This window comes from Carya illinoinensis, chromosome 9 (assembly GCF_018687715.1).
Source record: "Carya illinoinensis cultivar Pawnee chromosome 9, C.illinoinensisPawnee_v1, whole genome shotgun sequence".
Lineage (NCBI taxonomy): Eukaryota > Viridiplantae > Streptophyta > Magnoliopsida > Fagales > Juglandaceae > Carya > Carya illinoinensis.
In genome coordinates, this window is record NC_056760.1 from 25,847,959 (window position 1) to 25,866,906 (window position 18,948).

General features: G+C 36.2%; 1 protein-coding gene across 1 annotated transcript; it reads right to left on the reverse strand.

Moving 5' to 3' along the window:
• Nucleotides 1–6,054: 6,054 nt before the first annotated feature.
• LOC122277245 (L-2-hydroxyglutarate dehydrogenase, mitochondrial) lies at nt 6,055–13,404 on the reverse strand. Its single transcript, XM_043087182.1, has 5 exons — nt 13,031–13,404; nt 11,492–11,773; nt 10,881–11,317; nt 8,428–8,587; nt 6,055–6,454 (listed from the first exon to the last, which is right to left on the reverse strand). Exons 1-5 carry the CDS (start codon nt 13,346–13,348, stop codon nt 6,341–6,343), a joined length of 1,311 nt encoding a protein of 436 aa, XP_042943116.1. The 5' UTR covers nt 13,349–13,404; the 3' UTR covers nt 6,055–6,340.
• Nucleotides 13,405–18,948: the final 5,544 nt, after the last annotated feature.

Consider the following 18,948-nt stretch of genomic DNA (forward strand, 5'->3'; position numbering starts at 1 on the left):
GCCACCTAAGCCAAACATTATTCCATCCAACCATCCATTGTTGTACCAAAGCAAAGAATGTTTCAACCATAAGTGAAACACCAAATACTTGGAATCCATTTGAAACCACAAATGCCTTGTGGAAACCGAAATCTTAAATGGTTTCCAAAACCCTAAATGAACCACTTGATTAAAATCACTTCCACATGCTATTAACCATTCAAATTCATATCATTATACTCTTATCTATTCTTTTATACTATAGTATTTTCATTGGACCAAGAAAAATTAGATTTGAGCTTGATTGAAACCAAAAACCCAAACCAAACCCTATTGAAACCCCAAATAAGATCCAATCAGTTTGACCCACTATATTGCACTACCTATGCATGGCTTCTTAGAGAAGTTTCCTTATTGCCATGAGCGTACTTTCACTGCCCATGTCAGTCCCAAATAGTGGCTGATGGGAAGGAAAAAAACCACATCACCACCTCCCTATCACACGACACAAAACCATGTGCCATGACCCTTGGTTTTGGGCATGGTTTTGGCTGCCAACTCATCACTAAAAAGTCACCCTCACATCCATTCTCAACCCCTCCAGTTGTATAAGTTCATCCATAGTCATTCCCTTAATCTTTTGTCACTTTTGAAATACTTTCTTGGAGAGAACTTAAGGAGATGGTTCAGACAACTTTTCTGGTCTCTTTTGCTCAAACTTTTTGAAGCCTTTTTAAGTTGATTCTCATAAAAATCTCTTCATTTAAGTTGTTCCTCTTCGAGTCTAGTTTCCAATAGCATATTATTTATAATTTTTCATAAGGTTTTGGTTGATGAAAATTCTATGTAAGCATGAAATATTCATACTAAACAATAGACTAGACAGTGTGTGATTCTTTATTTTTTTATGATGTTCTTGACTAGATCTTAGTCTGACCGTTTATGATTTGTAATTAACATGCTAATATGAAAGTTTGATAAAGATTTGTTGCACATTAAAATCTTTTGATAAGATTTTTATATAGATCTAGAAAGTTCTAAATTGAGAGTATGAAAACAATTTATATTTTGAAAAAGCTTAGATCTTTTGTTATGAAAGCATGTTCCTATGACTTTGATATTCACATATGTCACTCTTAGGACTTTAATCTATGTGTTAGAATGTTATTTGACTATTTATGGTGTTGATATTGAGGATATAAATTTTTATGCATGCAAAGATTTGGTTAGGTCTTATACTTGAGGCTAGAGCTGTACAAAAACCAACCACATCGGCTGTCACTAATGCGAATCGACCGTTGAAATTCAGGGCTAGCTAAAACTGATAGAGAATCAGTCAATCAACGGCAAAAAAAAAAAAAAATGAAAATCGAGGTCGTCCAGTTCAGTCTCGATTTGAACCTGGTTTAAGCTATCGAACCAGGCGATTATATATATATATATATATATATATTATACGTATATAAAATGTTGCCGTTTCGAACTAGGGTTTAATAATAAGCTCACCCCCTCCCCTCCCTATTCTTCTTTTCTTGATTCTTCTTCTTTCTTCAAAATATATCTCCTCTCTCACAAACTCACACGCAGCCCCCACAGCCCTCCTCCTTCACAGCACCACGGACAAGAAATCGAAGAATTGACCGAAATCATGTGGACACCAAGACTGCAAATTTGCTCCCCCTTAATCAGCTAGTTTGGCTAGTTCTAAACCTGTGAGAAATCCATTGGTGCGGTATCAGTTTTGAACTGAAACCGCGCCTACAACGTCAGTTTTCACCCCTACTTGAGGCTCACAAATGGATTTTTGTTTCTATACACTTTTTGCCATGTGATATTAGGTTTGATGCTTAGATTTGTTTTAGGATTTGAATGTAAAGTATATGATGTTTTTTCTTGATGGTTTACTTCATGAAAAATTTGGATCTAGTGGTTTGATCAAAAAATCAAAACATATAATACTCGATTTTGAGAGTAAAGGTACAAGCCGATTATGTTGAATGTCATTTTTTGACTTTCGTGGTTTTGGTTTAATTATTTAAAGCATGACAGTCCTTAGGATTGTTTTATGAACATATTTACAGCACGTTTATATACTTTTGGTGTTCTTTAAGTTTTTCTAAAAGTGGATAGACCAAGAATATCAATGGTTGTTTTTTGTGGTCAAAAACTTGTAGTTTTGACATGTAGGAAGTTGTGAATTTTAAGATATAAGTTTTTTGTATCCATTCCATCATGTTATTAAAACATGGGGTATGATTTTATATGTTACATGATTCAGTTTTAACATAAAGAATTGCAACAAAAATCAATGACTTAAACCTTAGTGTGTTTCGGCCCATGCTTGGTTCTTGTAGTTATGTTTTGATTTAAATTTTTCTAATTAGATATTTAGATTTATGACAAAATTTACATGAAAAATATAAATTGGTGAGTTTTGGAATTAGGATGTGAAATCCTTAAGGTAAGGGTAAAATGATCATTTTTTCAAAAGTAGGAGGTAAAATGGTCATTTCACTCTAATTCAGTATTTTTATATTTTCTAAGTTCACAAATAAGAAGTTTCTAACTTTTTGTAATGTCTCCTTATAGTTCTTGTTATTCATGCTTAATTTTGTCATGCTTCAATCATTGTAAATTTGCCTTTAACTTACTCTCAAGTATTTATGTATGTATGATGGTAAGAAACAATTATTCACGCTGGTTAGGTTATATCTATACACACACACATACACACATACATACATGTTGTTTCATGTTATTTACATATGTATGCTATGTCTTGTTTTATTTTCAAGTACACAATTATCTGTTATATGTTATGTTACGTTATGTCATGCTTTATTTTCAAATATGAAACTATATGTTACATGTTATTTCATGCCATGCCAAGTATAACTGTTGCACGTCATGTTATGCAATGTTGTTAGTCATACTTACATGTCACGTCACGTCATTTATCTGTCATTTCATTTCACATAACGTCATGTCACGAGTATAGAGTTCATTACAAAAAAATATTTTCAAGTCAGTTGAATCTTTTACATTTATCACGACCTCAAGTGCTAAGATGAGAAAATATCCTAATAGAACACCATTATTCATGCTGGAGTATTTAAACTAGTATAAAATTTCCTAGGTTGACAAAGTATTGCCAACAGATTTCAAATGAGGCCTAAGTAGCTAGTCGCCGGAGCGAAGTCAAGTGCCAACGTTGATGGTGTCAATCACAGTTCACGTTCATGTTATACGCACTTGTCCGAGTGCAGATACCTGTCACGAGATGCATATGTTACGTACTTGCAGCAAGTGCATATATTTGTGGTGTGATGCGTATGTTAACGCACTCTATTAAAGATCCAATCATTGATCCAAAAGCCCTACGACTTTTTGGTTAAACCTTTTTCAAGATCATAACATCCCACCACGCTTACAAATCCGATGTCCACAGAGGCCCACTCAATCGACACTGACCCAATCGTAGCTCTTTCAAACTTCAATCATCTATTAGTATTCAATGACTAAACACTATGCCTATACAAAGTACCAAGACATTTTAATACAGCGTATAGGTCACCCTCATCGTGACTTGAACCCGTGACATAATCCCTGCTCTGATACTAATTTTTTAAAGGCCCAACCATTGATCCAAAAACCTTAAGACTGTTGGATACTAATTTGGTTTAACATTTAACCCTTAGGATCATAACACACCTATAGCTAGTATAGATACCTGTGACGTAATGCGATATCGATAGGGGCACACAACTCAAGGAGACCTGTGCAGCATCCACAGTTCATACTTAATCAAGCAGTTAATATGGGAACAAGATTCCAAATTCATGTTCAGTTTTAATATCAATTCAGTTTCAGTTCACATCATGTTCAATTTTCATGTCATGTTATTTCACGTACAGTCCAAGTTCATGTCATGCTGGTTCACTTCACGTCAATTCTAGTTTATATCAGTTCATGTCACGTATTTGCCAAGTCAAGTAATGTTTATTCATGTTCACATCAGCATTCATGTTTTACTATCATGCATGCATCTATACACTACTAGTTAAAGTTATTTTTTAACTTGTTGGGATTTATAATCAAATCTTACTTATAGTCCTAACTACCATTCCCCTCGAAATGGTAAATCATATGCCAGGATCGATAAATCACAACCACCATTTTCTGTTCTATATACGTTGCATCCAATGAGTTTTGTCAAAAAGTATGTTAGGTAAAAGAATAATTGTATGAAATGTGCAGGAGTGACCAAACATGACTACAGGAAATGACACAGAGCATGTAGGTTAAGTATGATAAGTATTGGGGGTATTTGAGTAGGTTAAATATTTTCCTATATACAGCTATTGTTCTTGACACCCAGTACAAATTGATGGCATGGTGTATGAAAATGCATTGGTGAACGAAAGGCATGGGTGATTTATATTGCGGTAAGGGTTAGGGAAACCCTTAAAAGATTGTTTGGTGAGTTTGACGCACTTAGGGCTGGTAATATTCCAACACCTACAACATTGCCTCCTCCCAAAATTGGGATGAGGAAAAAGCTTAGGTTAGGGTGGGGTGAGAGAATTGGGCAAGTTGCGGAGCTTCGTCAACCTTAAGGCACATAGATAGAGTTGGATAAGTAGTTGGCAAATGAGACGCACTCATTCACATAGGGGTTTGATATATTGTCTTGGTGGAAGGTTAATATCATCAAATATCTTATCCTTTGAGACATGGCCCAGAATATTTTGGTCATCCCTATTACCATAGTAGCCTCAAAGTTGGCCTTTAGTACCTAGTGGCACATATTTGATCTATTCCAGAATTCACTGTCTCCTACCACTGTGGAGGCATTGATCTACACTCAAAATTGGATCAAATGAAAGCCAATTCATATTCTGGATGTGGTAGACTTTGTCGAGATTGAGGAGGAGACAGGTGGTTCACAGCCTATATCTGGTAATCACTCTTACCTTTGATATTGTTATAATATGGCTTTTACTTATAATATATTGTGTTTTTAATTATATTCAAATTTAATTGTTGTATGGACAATTTTGATAAATGCCCCTATGTTTACATCGATCACAATATGATTTCTGTGTTCAATCTACCATTACTATTGGTTTATATAATGATTCACCTATTTGTTGGTAGTATATATATAATATTTATTGTTTGTAATTCTAATTGGTTTTCATGTATTTTTGTCTAACTTTTATAGTCTCATTGTCATATGCCTAATCTCAATGATCTCATCTTCAACCTCAATCTCATCTTGGTTTGTAATTTTAATTTTATAACTTCATCACATATATAATACAATGTTTATATTTATAATTTTTTTCTTATTTTGTTTTTCAGGTTTTATTGTCTCGCCTCACTTACCCAAGTTTCAACCCTAATCCCAAATTCCCAATAATCTAATATGCAATCCTTGAGTCTCACTTGGTTTGTACATGTAGATTTATGTTTTTAACTTTTATATATATATATATATATGATTATATTGTTTGTAATTAAATTTTTTTTTTCTATTTATATTCTCACAGTCTTACTAAACCACCACCCCCAAATTTCTATCTCAAGACTCAATTTCTAATATTGTAATATTAATCATTTCAATTATTCGATAATTTGTAATATTTTTAAATTTAGTTGTATTATTGTAATAGTTTAGAATACTTGGATTTTTCATATTTTATGTTTTAAACAAGCTTCGTTTAATTTTATGTTATATGTAAATTGTAAAATATAATTTTTCTTTTTTAAGACTTTTTTTTTTTTTTTTAAATATGGGTCTAATATAGCCCAAAAAGAAGTTCTAGGCACATTTGTACCCAACGGGTGTGGGGCCAAATCCGTGCCAGGGAGAAGGGAGGAGGAGAGGAAACCCCACCCCCCACGAGGGCGGGGGAGGGATGCTGTCTCTCAGGTGCTATTTAACTAGCAAATGAGCAAGCAACAATCATCTACAACAACCACATGCCAGGTAATTGTAGTCGAACCTAATCATCATTAATTTAGAAATATGAGGTTGACCCGAATTATATAAACTTATATGCTAGCTCAAACTTGGCATAACAAAGGATAAGTTGCCAACTTCTTGTACAAAAACAAAAGGTGAAGTTTAACAATTCTTGGAACATGAATTTTTTACACTTAATATAATGGGAACTCTTAATCGATATATTTTGTTCCAATACCTAAATCAGAATGCTCACTGAAATGGAAAAAATACCTTACGATCACCAAGCCGTAGGCTTGATCAGCATACGACATATAGAAGCATGATCAACAGATCTTTTCGTTCAAATATATATATAAATTACAGAATGGACATCCCATCTTATCAAGTAATTTATCTCGAGAATCTAGCAGCAATATGTTCCGCAATTGCCAAGCATGAAGTCAAACCAGGTGACTCAATCCCAAAAAGGTTAATAAGACCAGGTATCCCATGAGCGTCTTCACCCTGCATCAATGAAATTACAATTAGCCACTTAACCCAACACTATACCATCCTCAAATACCTCTGCAGCACCCATAAAAAGAACAGAACAAAACTAGACTTTACAGATTATGAATACACAGGTATTTAAACTAGAGTTCCATCTCAATTATGGGAGCCACTTCACTGCGTTTTTAAAAGTCTAAATGTCATGGAAAAACAACCCAATATCATTTGGGGATGGATAAATTGGAGCGGGATTTTCTGACAAGTAAAGGTTTTTTGAAAAGACATTGCAGCCTTAGTACACCAAAGAGAAGGATAAAAAGACAGCATACAAATGTAAGATCAAAAAGCAAGCTTAAACATAAAAACTTCAAGAAAAGATAATAGTCAATTCCAGAGATGTGCCAAAAGCCAAATGTACAGTGGTCAAGAAAATTTATAAAAAATAACGAAGTGGAATCTCCTCACTCTTCAATGCTTTATTATTAGGATCATTCCAGATGCTCCAAAATCCACATAAAGAATAGCCGTACAAAGCATCACAAAAGCATTATTCCTCGAATTCATTCCTTGTCACCTTAAAATAGGAATTTCCTTCAAGATTTTTGTAATTAGTTGATGCCAAAGTCTTTTCCCAGTGAAAAAGATGCGAAAAAGGAGCTTCCATTGACTCACTTCCCAATCCCCTGAAAACTATATAACAAACATTTCCAACTTGGTTGATACATCTAGGGTAACAAACTTCAGCAAAACGTCTTCAAATACCATCATGCCAACAGGAAAGCACACTCCTCTCATCCACCTTCAAGGAAGATCCCAAAAATAGCCCATCAACTATGGGTTTTCTTTAAAATAGTACTCCCATTAGAACTTTACATTTGAAGAAAGTTTTATCTGTTAAAATAAAGGTTAAGTGATAAATTTATCATTTTCTATGAGTTTAAATTTTTAGGACAAGTAATAATTTGATAATATTTTCCCTCCCTCGCCAAATTAGCCAAATCACCCCTCCCTTTCCAATCTTCTAAATCCATCACCTACCTTCAAGGAGAATAATTCGTCACTGCATATCTCCTCAGCCATTTCCATGGTAACATTATAATTTCAAACTCCCCTGATTCAAAAAGATGATAATTGAACTCTTCTCTAATACCAGCTTAAAAAAGATTCTCACTGAAGTTCCTCTAACCTGTCAACTGTTGAGAAGCAGGGATAGGTAAGAGGACGTAATATAAGTATGCTAACCATATGGCAATTTTAAGCGTAAATTCCCTGGATTTAGAAAGATAATCTCATCTCACATCCCTTGTGTGATAACATCCAACACTAGTGTCATTCCGCATCTCTTGAAAATAATAACCCACATAGCTGTAACCATGACAGAAGAAACCAAAGGGAGGTCCGCAATGAAGACATGGGAAGATGCCAGTACCACATCTCGAAATTGACACCAACTTAAAAGTACCAACATCCTTATATCAGAGCAGGCTGGGACTGATTTAACATCTCTAATTGCATGAATTGTTAGCCTTAGCAGAAGCCTTTGGCCTCATTGTTTGCATTTTAATTTTTGGGAAAACTATGATGGGATAAAAGAGTATGGAAAATTAAAAAACCTAAGCCATAAACATTGCAAACATTCGTCTGCATGAAAAAAAAATTATGAAATTTCATAAATATGTAAATGCTTCTGTCTCTGGTTTCAGTGTGCACGATATCCAATAGCTCTTGACTCAACTATCAATTTTAACTTTTTAAGATGCCAATCAAAGCCATTGGGTCTCTTTGAAACTGAAAGTGCTGATCAGAGCCATTTAAACTTTTCCAAAATTAATTACTCGACAAAAGGGATATCATTAAAAGAGTGGAAGTTATTATCTAAAGCTACTTTTGGCATGCATGCATTTTCTAGCCAATAATAAGGCTCAGGAATACTTGGTTGTCTACCAACGGTATAAGTTCACATAAAAAATGAGGGTGAAAGAAACAACCTGTATTACAAAATCAACAGGAGACTGCTGAGGTCCTGCCAGTTTAGGTCGAATCCCAGCATATCCCGGTTCTAGAGATCCATCTGTCAGATTCGGGTAGTACTTTCTTATCTCTGGGTAAAATCGCTTGGCACGATCAGGGCATACAGAATACTCAAACCTGGGATCAAGGTTTCCTTGGTATCAAATACAATTTATTTATGCAAAGATACCACAATGAAGTGAAAGCAATGCCAAAAAAATCCAACATGTCAGAAAGCAATTGGAACCACTATTATGAGTTTCTTCAATGTCTCAGACATGCTGGGCAAAATTTGAATGCCAGTGGATGCAATTGGAAAGCACATATGAATGAATTCCTTGCCTCTTACATAGCACTTCTAAGTAAATCATTTTATTTTTACATCTGTTAAAAACAGCACTTGAAGCACATATTACCATATGATGGCGCACCACATATTAAGATGGAGGAATAATTGAAAAAAAAAAAATCCATCAAGAAGCCAAGGGCTAAATGATGGGGCATTTGTTTTGGGTTTGTAATAACTGTCCGTGATATTTTCTTCACTAGTATCTGTTAAAGCCTTCACTAAATGACTAAATTCATCCTTATCCACCAGCTAAAGTGTTAAGGACAAATGATTATAGACAAGTGGATTTGTGATGGAACCCACTCTTTACTCTCCCCACATGTACTTAAGTATGTAATGAGTTTGGCCTCACATTTTTGGGTCAACAAGGAAGAGGAATTATTTAAGTATTAAATGAATGATTAAACTCATCATTTCTCACCATCTTAAATTTTCAAGACAATTGGTGATTTTATAGTATGTTAATTTAGTTTATAATTAGCTTTTTATTTAAGTTCATTATGCCAATCATATTCCAGCAATGTCTGTAATTGTTGGATGTAACAAGTGTCAGTGTGTTGCAATATTTTAATATTTAGAGGGATATAATGCACTTTAGAATGACTACCATTATGAGTAGCATTATATCAAAACCTCATAATGCTTGTGTGAAGGGAATACAAATCTTGGATTCAATTCTAATTGCCAACAAATGTTTGGATAGTAGAATCAAGGCGGTTAGACCAGGGATCCTTTGCAAGTTAGACTTGAAGAAGGCATATGATCATGTCAACTGGGGACTTTGTGTGTTACTTACTTGGGAAGTGTGGTTTTGGAGAAAGATGGATTTCATGGATTAGGCATTGTATCTCTACTATTTGTTTTTCTGTTTTGGTAAATGGTGCATCGGAGGGGTTTTTTTACAGCTCTAGGGGATTAAGACAAGGGGATCCTCTTTCCCCTTTTCTGGTTGTCATTGTGATGGATGCACTTAGTCACATGTTGGGTGTTGCTGTTGATGGAGGTCTTCTTGCTGGTTATTCCGTGGGAGGTGTTAATATTTCCCATCTTCTCTTTGCTGATGATACTTTACTTTTTGTGAGCCGGACCGTGGTCATATTCAATATTTGAGGGCTCTTTTGCTTTGTTTTGAAGTTGTTTTTGGTTTGAAGGTGAATCTTTCAAAGTCTGAAATGGTTCCTATGGGTACAGTGTTTAATTGTGATATACCCCATATGATAAAAATAAGGTTAGGTGGTGTATGGGATCCCACATGGCTTAGGAATGAGAAGTTCTTGCTCTTTATAAGGTTCCAATGGGGCTCCAATTATATCATTGAGTAATTTTTTTGGAGTATAAGCCATGTGGTTTGGGTCTTCCATTGGGGCATTACATTAATGTTTAGAGATTGGTAAACATCTTGGGCTGTAAGGTATCATCGCTACCCATGAAATATCTTGGTCTTCCATTGGGGACCGCTTTCAAGAGGAACTCTATCTAGGATGGTGTGTTAGAAAAGATTGATAGAAGGTTGTCATGATGGAAAAGAATTTATTTGTCAAAGGGTGGTAGATTAAGGCATTGTTTGGATATCAAAAACATCTCAACTCATCTAATCATCACAACTTTTCCAAATTTCCAAACAAAATATAATAAACAATTCAACTTTTTCAAATCTCAAAACAAAAATAATATTAAAAAATAATATTTAACAATATTTTATTCAACTTTAACTTTCATCTCAACTTTAACAATATTTTTTTTTTAAAGAGGAATCCCAGATACCCTGCAAACGTAACATGTCTTTTACCCAGTAAAATCCCAGACCCGAGAAACTTGTTTCAGTCATTAAGAGATAAAATATTAAATGAGTGAAAGGAGTTTCTCCTCCAGTACACTTTGTAACGCATTTTGTTCAAAACTTCAATCAGGGTAGTGACTGATCAATTTAAATGTATAACTGAAGCACTCCTCTGTTTTCCTTTTTCTGGGTAGAACTTAGCACTCAATTGAAAAAATACAATAAGTATCAATTATTTTATTTTATTTTATAAGTAAAGGAAGTATCAAATAAAATAGGCACAGAACAAAGAGGAAAGATACCTGTTCAGGAAGCTTGAAATATCATCTATACCTTTGATCCATTCAACATCTGGACCAAACTTTACTTGCCCATCCAGATCCACAGTAACATGCACTCCAAGGCCACCATCTTCTGGTATTGGGTATATCAAATGACTGAAAGGAGGATTCCTGGTACTAGATAGTGTGAAATAGCAGCCCCGGGCATAATATGCAGGGGGGATAACTCCACTATGCAGGCCATCAAATCTCTTTGCAAGGGCAGGTGCACTCAAGCCTGTGCAGTTCACTACAAGCTCTGGAATGAGTACTAGGTCGGGGTGCAGTAGAAATCTTCCATTCAAGTTCTCAAGGCGTTTTGTATCAGAAACATGGAGGCACAAGTTGTTTCTTTCGAGATGGGCACCAATGACGGTAGTATTAAAGGAGAAGGTTGTTCGATGACTTTCAGCTTCCCCCTGGACCCACATGTGGGTAATATCCCTGTCAATATAGAGATAATTCTAAATATAGATAATTTTTTCATAGAATGAAGAACAGATCTCCAACAGAGATGTATTGGAAATATATAGAAGCATGTAATTAGTTCATATATATTCAATCTAAGAAACAATAAAAATAGAAGTTCATACCACTAGAGATTGCATTAGGGAATGAGTATCAACAATCCCAGAAACAGGTGATAGTAAGGCTTTGACACATTGCAGTTCAGGTTCCATTATCTTGGCTTCAGAACTCTCTATCATCCTCAAGCCATCAACCCCATTCTGAATTCCAAGATTCATTAAATTATTCAACTTTGGAATCTCTGAGGCTCCAGTGGCAACTATGAGCTTACCAATTTGTTTATGAGGAATGTCATGCTCAGAGCAGAGCTTGTACAGCATTTCTCTTCCTCTTACACAGAGAATTGCCTGAGAAAATGGTTGAAGTTACATTCTAGACTAAATAAAAAATGTTTATATCATGTTTGGTTTAAATACTAGGAATGAACGTTGTAAAATCGAAAGCCTCAAATCTTACAAGTGAGAGACAGAGTGACCATACTACTGATCCACAAAGTCCCTTCTTTTCTCCCTTTCATTCAGTGGGGAGCATCAAAAATGACTAAATGGCATCCAAGTAGCCATGACAACAGATTGATCAAATCAATTACACGGTTACATGAAGCCGTTTTCCTTATTGTAAGTTGAAAGTAATAAATGATGTCAACTTAGAAGGTTGGGTCTTTGAAGATCAAAAAAACAAACTGGATTCTGAGAGGAACAATTATGATTAGTCTGAATTTATCCACCTGAGGAATAGTTAGTCAAAGAAATGGCCAGTGAATCATATGATATGATTATACATTCTATAACTACCAGTTTTGCATGTCTACTGAATAAGGATTCAGCTCCGCACATATGTTACATTCCTATGTCATTGCTTATACAGATGATGACATTGCCGACATGCTGCTGTGTGAAAGTTAGGCAATCCTTCAGTCAGCCTTCGTATCTAGTTACAACATGATAAGTAGTTGAATAACAGTCCTTTGCAGTTTTTGCTACTGTAAATGAACGGAATACTGTCTGATTGGTTGGTTTAGCATTTGATTATTGTCTTTCAGTAGCTCAGTCATCGAAAAGAGTCCTGCTACTTGTAATGCCACTACCGTAACACCCATTTAGCACCATTGACTGTTTGGCACATGAAGGTGTTATGCTTTAGAAGTTTTCAAAAAACAAATGGACTGCAAATGATCCAAGTATCAGGCTTCTGAAGCTTATTTCGGTTATTCTTTAAGTAATCTGGAGGCAAACCATTATCGAGCTTTCTCAAATTGAGATCATCTAAACCAACCCTTTATCTAGCTTGTATGTACTAGCTAAATAACAAGTCCACGATAATACATTAGACAGCATCAGGGTTTATTGGAAAGCAACACAGGAATATTTTCCTTTAATATTTACTATATCTCCGACTTGCCGCCTTTCCTTTCCAATGGCTAAGCTGTGCAACCGGCTCGTCTTGACCCAGAAGGTAATTATCATTATATGATCGAAACAAATCGATTTTGAATCATAGCGTGGCCGGATTTTATAGAAGCAAGGCGAAAGTGCAATTCCAAGCGTTAAACTTCGAACTTGGATTGTAATCGAAAGAACAGAAAAAGATAGAAGAAGAAAGACCTTGAGAGAATGGGGAGGGTAGTAAATGCCGGCGTGGATGACTTCGCTGTTGCGAGAGCTGGTGCCGGTGCCGAAAGTGGGGGCGGAATCGAGAACCAGTACTTCCTTGCCTCTGAGAGCGAGCTCTCTGGCCACTGCTAGTCCGACCACACCGGCCCCAATCACCACGCACTCTGCTCTCTCCCTTCCAATCTCTGCTCGGGCAGCTTTCGTGCACAAACTCCTCCGTCTCATAATTCTTGATGATGATAGCGAGAACGAAGATCGTAAATTTCTCTCCGAGTTTCTCAGAAGGCGCTCAAGCGCGTGCTTCAACATTTTCTTGCTTTCTTCTGGAGCGAGGGTCTCGCTTCTTGGATAGCATCGTCAGCAATTCGCATTTACGCTCCATGGGGGTATAAAAGTTTTGCTACATATAATTACAGTCGCGCATTAATTTGTGTATTAATATTGATTTATTCATACTTAAAATTTAAATTAACATTATTTTCAATAAAATTTACTTTTTAACCAATCACATCACATTAATGTACAGATTAATACACAATTATACTTACAACTATATTTTTCCATCATGAAAAGGCGGCTTTGTTTTCGTAGATTTTTTCTAACATTCTGCTTTTCCACTTATTGACTTTTAAGGTTAAATATTAAAATATTATATTTTAATATTATTAGTATTTTAAAATTTAAAAAATTAAAAAAAAAGTTAAATTATTAATTATATTTTATATGAAGATTTAGAAAAGTTATAATAATGAGATGAGAATTTTATATTTGAAATGAAAAATCTTAATGGGCAAACAAGTCTAATCACTTTTTACATTTTTTTATAAAAAATTCTATATACTATACTATTGTCTTATTTTCATCCTACTAAATATGATATGACATATTTATTACTATTAAATAATTATTTATTACATATTTCTTTTTCATTTAATAGTGATAAATGAGTCACATCTTATTTAATAGAATGAAAATAAGACGAGAGTGGTATATAACATTACTTATTTTTTTATACATTTTATTAATGTGATTGATCAAAATAATTAATTTATATTTTAAAAATTAACGCAGTCAATCATATTAGTGAAACAAACGTACAAGAAGAACAAAAAAATAACTACACATAAAGTTGTTGTTTTCCTAATAAAAATTCTACTTATCATCCTCACACCACACATTATATATAATTTTTTTCTTACTAAACGTGTATTACATAAATGACTAGAATAAGTCAATTAATTTAGAAAGAACAAAACAAGAAAAATTAAAAAATAAAAATAAAAATAAGTATAATGTGTAGTAGAGCTGCACACCAAACCACCTGGTTAAGAGTTTGGTCTGACCCGGCTCGACCTGCAGGGAAAACTATGATATCCGCTCCTTCTTTCTTCTTCTTTAAGTATGAGCCTCGATCTACCTGTCGAACTTCAGTCTACGTGTTGAGCCTTGTTCTACGTGCCGAGTTTCGATCTACGTGCCGAGCCTCATCCTTTATGCTGTAACTTGATGGCGTGTTCTGAAAGTTATCCAGCAGATTTCAAAGTAAGATAAATATTTTAAAGTTTACGGATATTTTAAATATTATGGAAATATATAAGATATTTTCAGTATTATTAGATAAGCTTGTTTTAAAGTAACACAATTATAATATTTTAATGAGCTCTAAAAATATTATAATTGTGGATAATTACTTATATTAAATATTTTAGTTGTTTTAAAATATTAAGAGGTTTAATTTTACGTTGAAAACTCTAATTTAATTTAAATGATTTTATTCTTTTTGAGTAATTAACGATACTTTATCATTTTAAATAATGATGAAGAAATATTATTTTATAAACTTTAGTTTATAAAATAATATTCTATCTTAATTCATTTAAGTGTTTTATTTTTAAATAAAACAATTACGCGTTTTCAAATTAGTGTTTAAACACATCATTAGATCGTTTTGAGGATCCCGAAGCATAAGACTGAGATTAAATATCCAGGCCCTTACCCTTTTTCCTTCACTTTTTCCTTTCTCCTTTTCTCTCTTCTCTTTCCTCTCTCTCTTCACATGCCCGACGTACACATGTTCTTCTCCTTCACCGTACGGGTTGCACCTCCAGCCAGCCACCACCAGCAACCGTTGGTCTCACCTCTAGCCACCGATCACTCCCCACATGCCGGCCAACACTTCCTCCTGTTGACCAAGCCATACGCTCTCTCTTTCTCCTCCCACGGCTTCACTAGCCGAAATGGGTAACAACCCATTGTCCACCTCCACGCCCCCGTACACGGCAACTATGGTCTCATCTCTGGTCAGCAAATGACCACCACCCTCCAGTCATCATTCCCTCCCACCGGCGAGCCCCCACGTGCCCTCATTCTCCCTCCATGGCACCACCCTTAAAATGGGTTTTACACTCATTTTCTCCTCCTTGAGCCACTATACATGGCCAAAACGGCCACCAAGCACCACCAATGGATTCACCACGTCATGGGCTTCCTCCTCATGTCCTCCTTTCTCCCTAACTCCCTGTCTTTCTCCGATGGGTCTCTGTAGCCTTAGTTTCGGTTGCACCACCGTGCATCGCCATGCACGGATACCCACAGTGTTTCACCACCACCACCTTGTTCCTCTCATCACCGCGACCTTCTCCAACAAATTTCATGTCCAAAGGAGGTATACACAGCTCTCACTCTCCCTCACTCTTCACGGCATGAAATCCACTTCAAGTGCTGATCCGCCATCGTGAGCCACCGTATGGCCACCACCTCGCCACCATAGCTCCACCACATCTTCCTCTACCTTTTCCTAACTTCCCATGAAGTTCTATGGCCTTCCTCCATCTCAAGCAAACTCCCACCATTTCGGATGTACTATTCATGGCGTGATGCCATTGTGCTCCGCCACCTTTGACCATCACAAGGCCACCTTGAACCTTTCCAAGGCCACGCTTATCTATCCTCAAGCCCAAATCATCACTTTACGTGGTGGACAGCCACCGTATGCGATGTTACCGCCATGTACGCTCCTCCGATACTTGATCGTGACGAGCAGCGAGCGACGCACGGGTTATCTTGTCAATGGTATAACCCTCTATCTCTAGTTATTTACATTTAAAGTAGTTGATTGTTGGACTGTAGACTGTGTAGTTAGTATTTGTGGAGTTAGCTGCATAGTTGTGAAGTGAAATGTGGTTGTGAAGTGAAATGTGGTTGTGAAGTGTTGGACTTGATTGTGTAGTATTGTGGATTGTGCTGTGAAGTATGAGCGCGAGATGGATGTCGTAGCTGTGATACGGGGTGAAGTATGAAGAGAGGATGCGTGGAACGTACTATGTGTAGTGCAATGACGAGCCGTGTGACGTGTGCTGTAGTGACCTGTGGCATAGAATGTAGGGGTGCGCGTGGAGCGTACTCCGTGTTGTATGGCGATGCACCGTGTGGTGTGCATCGTGTTAATAAGTGTTGTAGCGAAGGGAGTACGCGTGGCGCGTACTCCATGATTCGTAGTGATGCGTGTATCGTAGCAATGTGTGTTGTAGTGTAGATGGAAGAGAGTTCACATGAGTGTACTCTATACTAGGTTGGATGGCGTGTCACGAAGGGTTGGATGGCGTAGCAGAGAAGTGTGGAGTGTATAGTGCAGCGTCGGGAAACTGTTTAATAGTGTCCCGAAGCAATGGTGATGTGGCTGTAGTCCAAGGTAACGAGTGTTGCCTTGAGACTGACTTGTGGCTGAAAGTAAGTGTGAAGTGGTAAAAAGGTTTCAAAGAGTGCAAAGGAAGCATGATGGGCATCATCCTGTTATTCAGGAATTTGTCTCGAGTTACATAATGTGACAAACGAGCATTTCTAGATGCAGTCCTCTTGTTAAGTGGCAGGAACTGTGTAACAGTGCCCCGAAGAAATGGTGTTATGGTCTGTATTCCGAGGTGACTGGTATAACCTTGTGGTTGACTATGGCTAAAAGTATAAGGAAGTGGTGGAAAAGTATCAGAGCATGTAGCGAAAGCATGATGGGCATCGTGACGTGACTCGGAATTAGTCTCGAACTACGTGAGGTGATAGAGGTGCATTTGTGTATGCAATCCTCTCCTATCAAGTGTTGGGGTGAATTTATACAAGGCCGGAAAGTAGGAAGAGTCCTATCGACCAGATTTGACAAAGTTGGTATTGGAGTATGGAGTTTGTTTATACAAGCGGGCGTTCATTGGAATTATAAGTTATTGTTAGGTGATAAAAGGGGATGAGATACAGGTGTCTCTGGCGAGACACGTGTGCCAGATAGGTTTACTATATGAAATTCCCAACGTACCCCTGTAAAACCACGAAATTGTCTACCAATTTCCTTGAACAAATAAGTTAGATCTCAATTATCAAGATTATGAAACAAATCAAATACTTTAAAATAAATAATCAAACTTGCAAGACACAACGATTAGTTACAAAGAGAAACCCTTTAAAGAACTCTTTAAAGGTAAAACCCTACGGGGCAGCCAAACCCAGGAAAGTCAATCTTATTATTTGAAGAACAATTACAAGCAATAATCAATTACAAAACCTTTGCAATTCGACTCTCTTACTTACCTAGACAAACGACCCGTTTGTCTTCTACCGCAGTAGCAGCCAAAACCTTTGGCGATCTTCAAATGTTGACTTCCCTTCTGGAACTCCAGAGGCTGAAATCCAATCGATATTCCTTCACACTCAAAGCATGATCACACTCAAGAAGATATGAAAAACCCCATGAAAATTCTCAAGTGAATTTTCTCTCATGAACACTCAGAATCTTCTCTGTAAAATTCATGGCTTGAAGTCATTGAAAAGATACAAAACTGAATCCCTTTAAATAGAAAGTCTGGAAAGAGTTCTAGTCGTAGTAGGACTCTGCTGACGGTTAGCAACAGACGCGAAAACGTGTTCCGACGAACTGCTAACATTCCGCGATAATATCTTCTGTTATTGACTAAACTCTGTTCAAAAGAGTTCTAGTCGTAGTAGGACTCTGCTGACGGTTAGCAACAGACACGAAGACGTGTTCCGACGGACTGCTAACATTTCGCGATAATATCTTCTGTTATTGACTAAACTCTGTTCAGCTGTCTTCTTGATAAATACCAATCTTCCAGAACTCGATTTTAACCTCAAAGACTTATCTAAACAACATCTAAGACTTCTAAATAGACTCAATATTATTTAAATACAAATCAATACTTATTTTACATTCATCCAAATTTAATCATAATGATAAGATGAATCTTATCATTCATCCAAATTTAATCAAATAATGATAAGATAAACCTTATCATTTAGTCATCTAATCCTAGCCAATTTTTACCTTTACACCATATATAATGGGTAATCTATCCTCAGAATGATTACATGGTGTTTTAGCCCGTGAGTTGGATTGAATTCATATTGCCTATCTGGATGGGAATGAGGATATAGTTTGAGCCAGGAAATGTAAAGGTAGTAAAGGAGTAAATAGTCTAAGGTTGGGACACATGACTCTGTCGGTCGAAATCATGTGTCAGATTGTGGAAATAGAAGAATGAGATGGAGGTCTTAGTATCTTAACCCTAAGGTGAATCACGAAGGTTCACTTTAAAGAATAAGGCCTGAAGGTTTTGGTATAGTAAATCGTACGTAAGAGCCCAGGGATGGATGGAGAGTGTTCTAAGTGAGGCATAGTTCTATTTTTAGAATAGTTCCTTATGCATTAGATAGATGATGACGTAAGGTTATGTGTATGCATGTAGGTTGCCATCTGACACGCACATGAATGGACTGCATGGATTGAGTATGGCATGAAGTCTAAGTAAGTATTACGTTCATACTCTTCTAGAGTTTTCTTTATATAAATGAAGAAGAAGAGGACGAAAGCTTTTCTTTCAAAGGAAAACAAACATTTTCTCCACGAA

Coding starts and splice junctions, on each gene's coding strand:
- LOC122277245 (XM_043087182.1), bottom strand. CDS start 13,348: ATGTTGAAGCACGCGCTTGAGCGCCTTCTGAGAAACTCGGAGAGAAAT. Junction 11,774..13,030: donor ACCCTCCCCATTCTCTCAAG/GTCTTTCTTCTT, acceptor CCATTTTCTCAG/GCAATTCTCTGTGTAAGAGG. Junction 11,318..11,491: donor CCCTAATGCAATCTCTAGTG/GTATGAACTTCT, acceptor ATGTGGGTCCAG/GGGGAAGCTGAAAGTCATCG.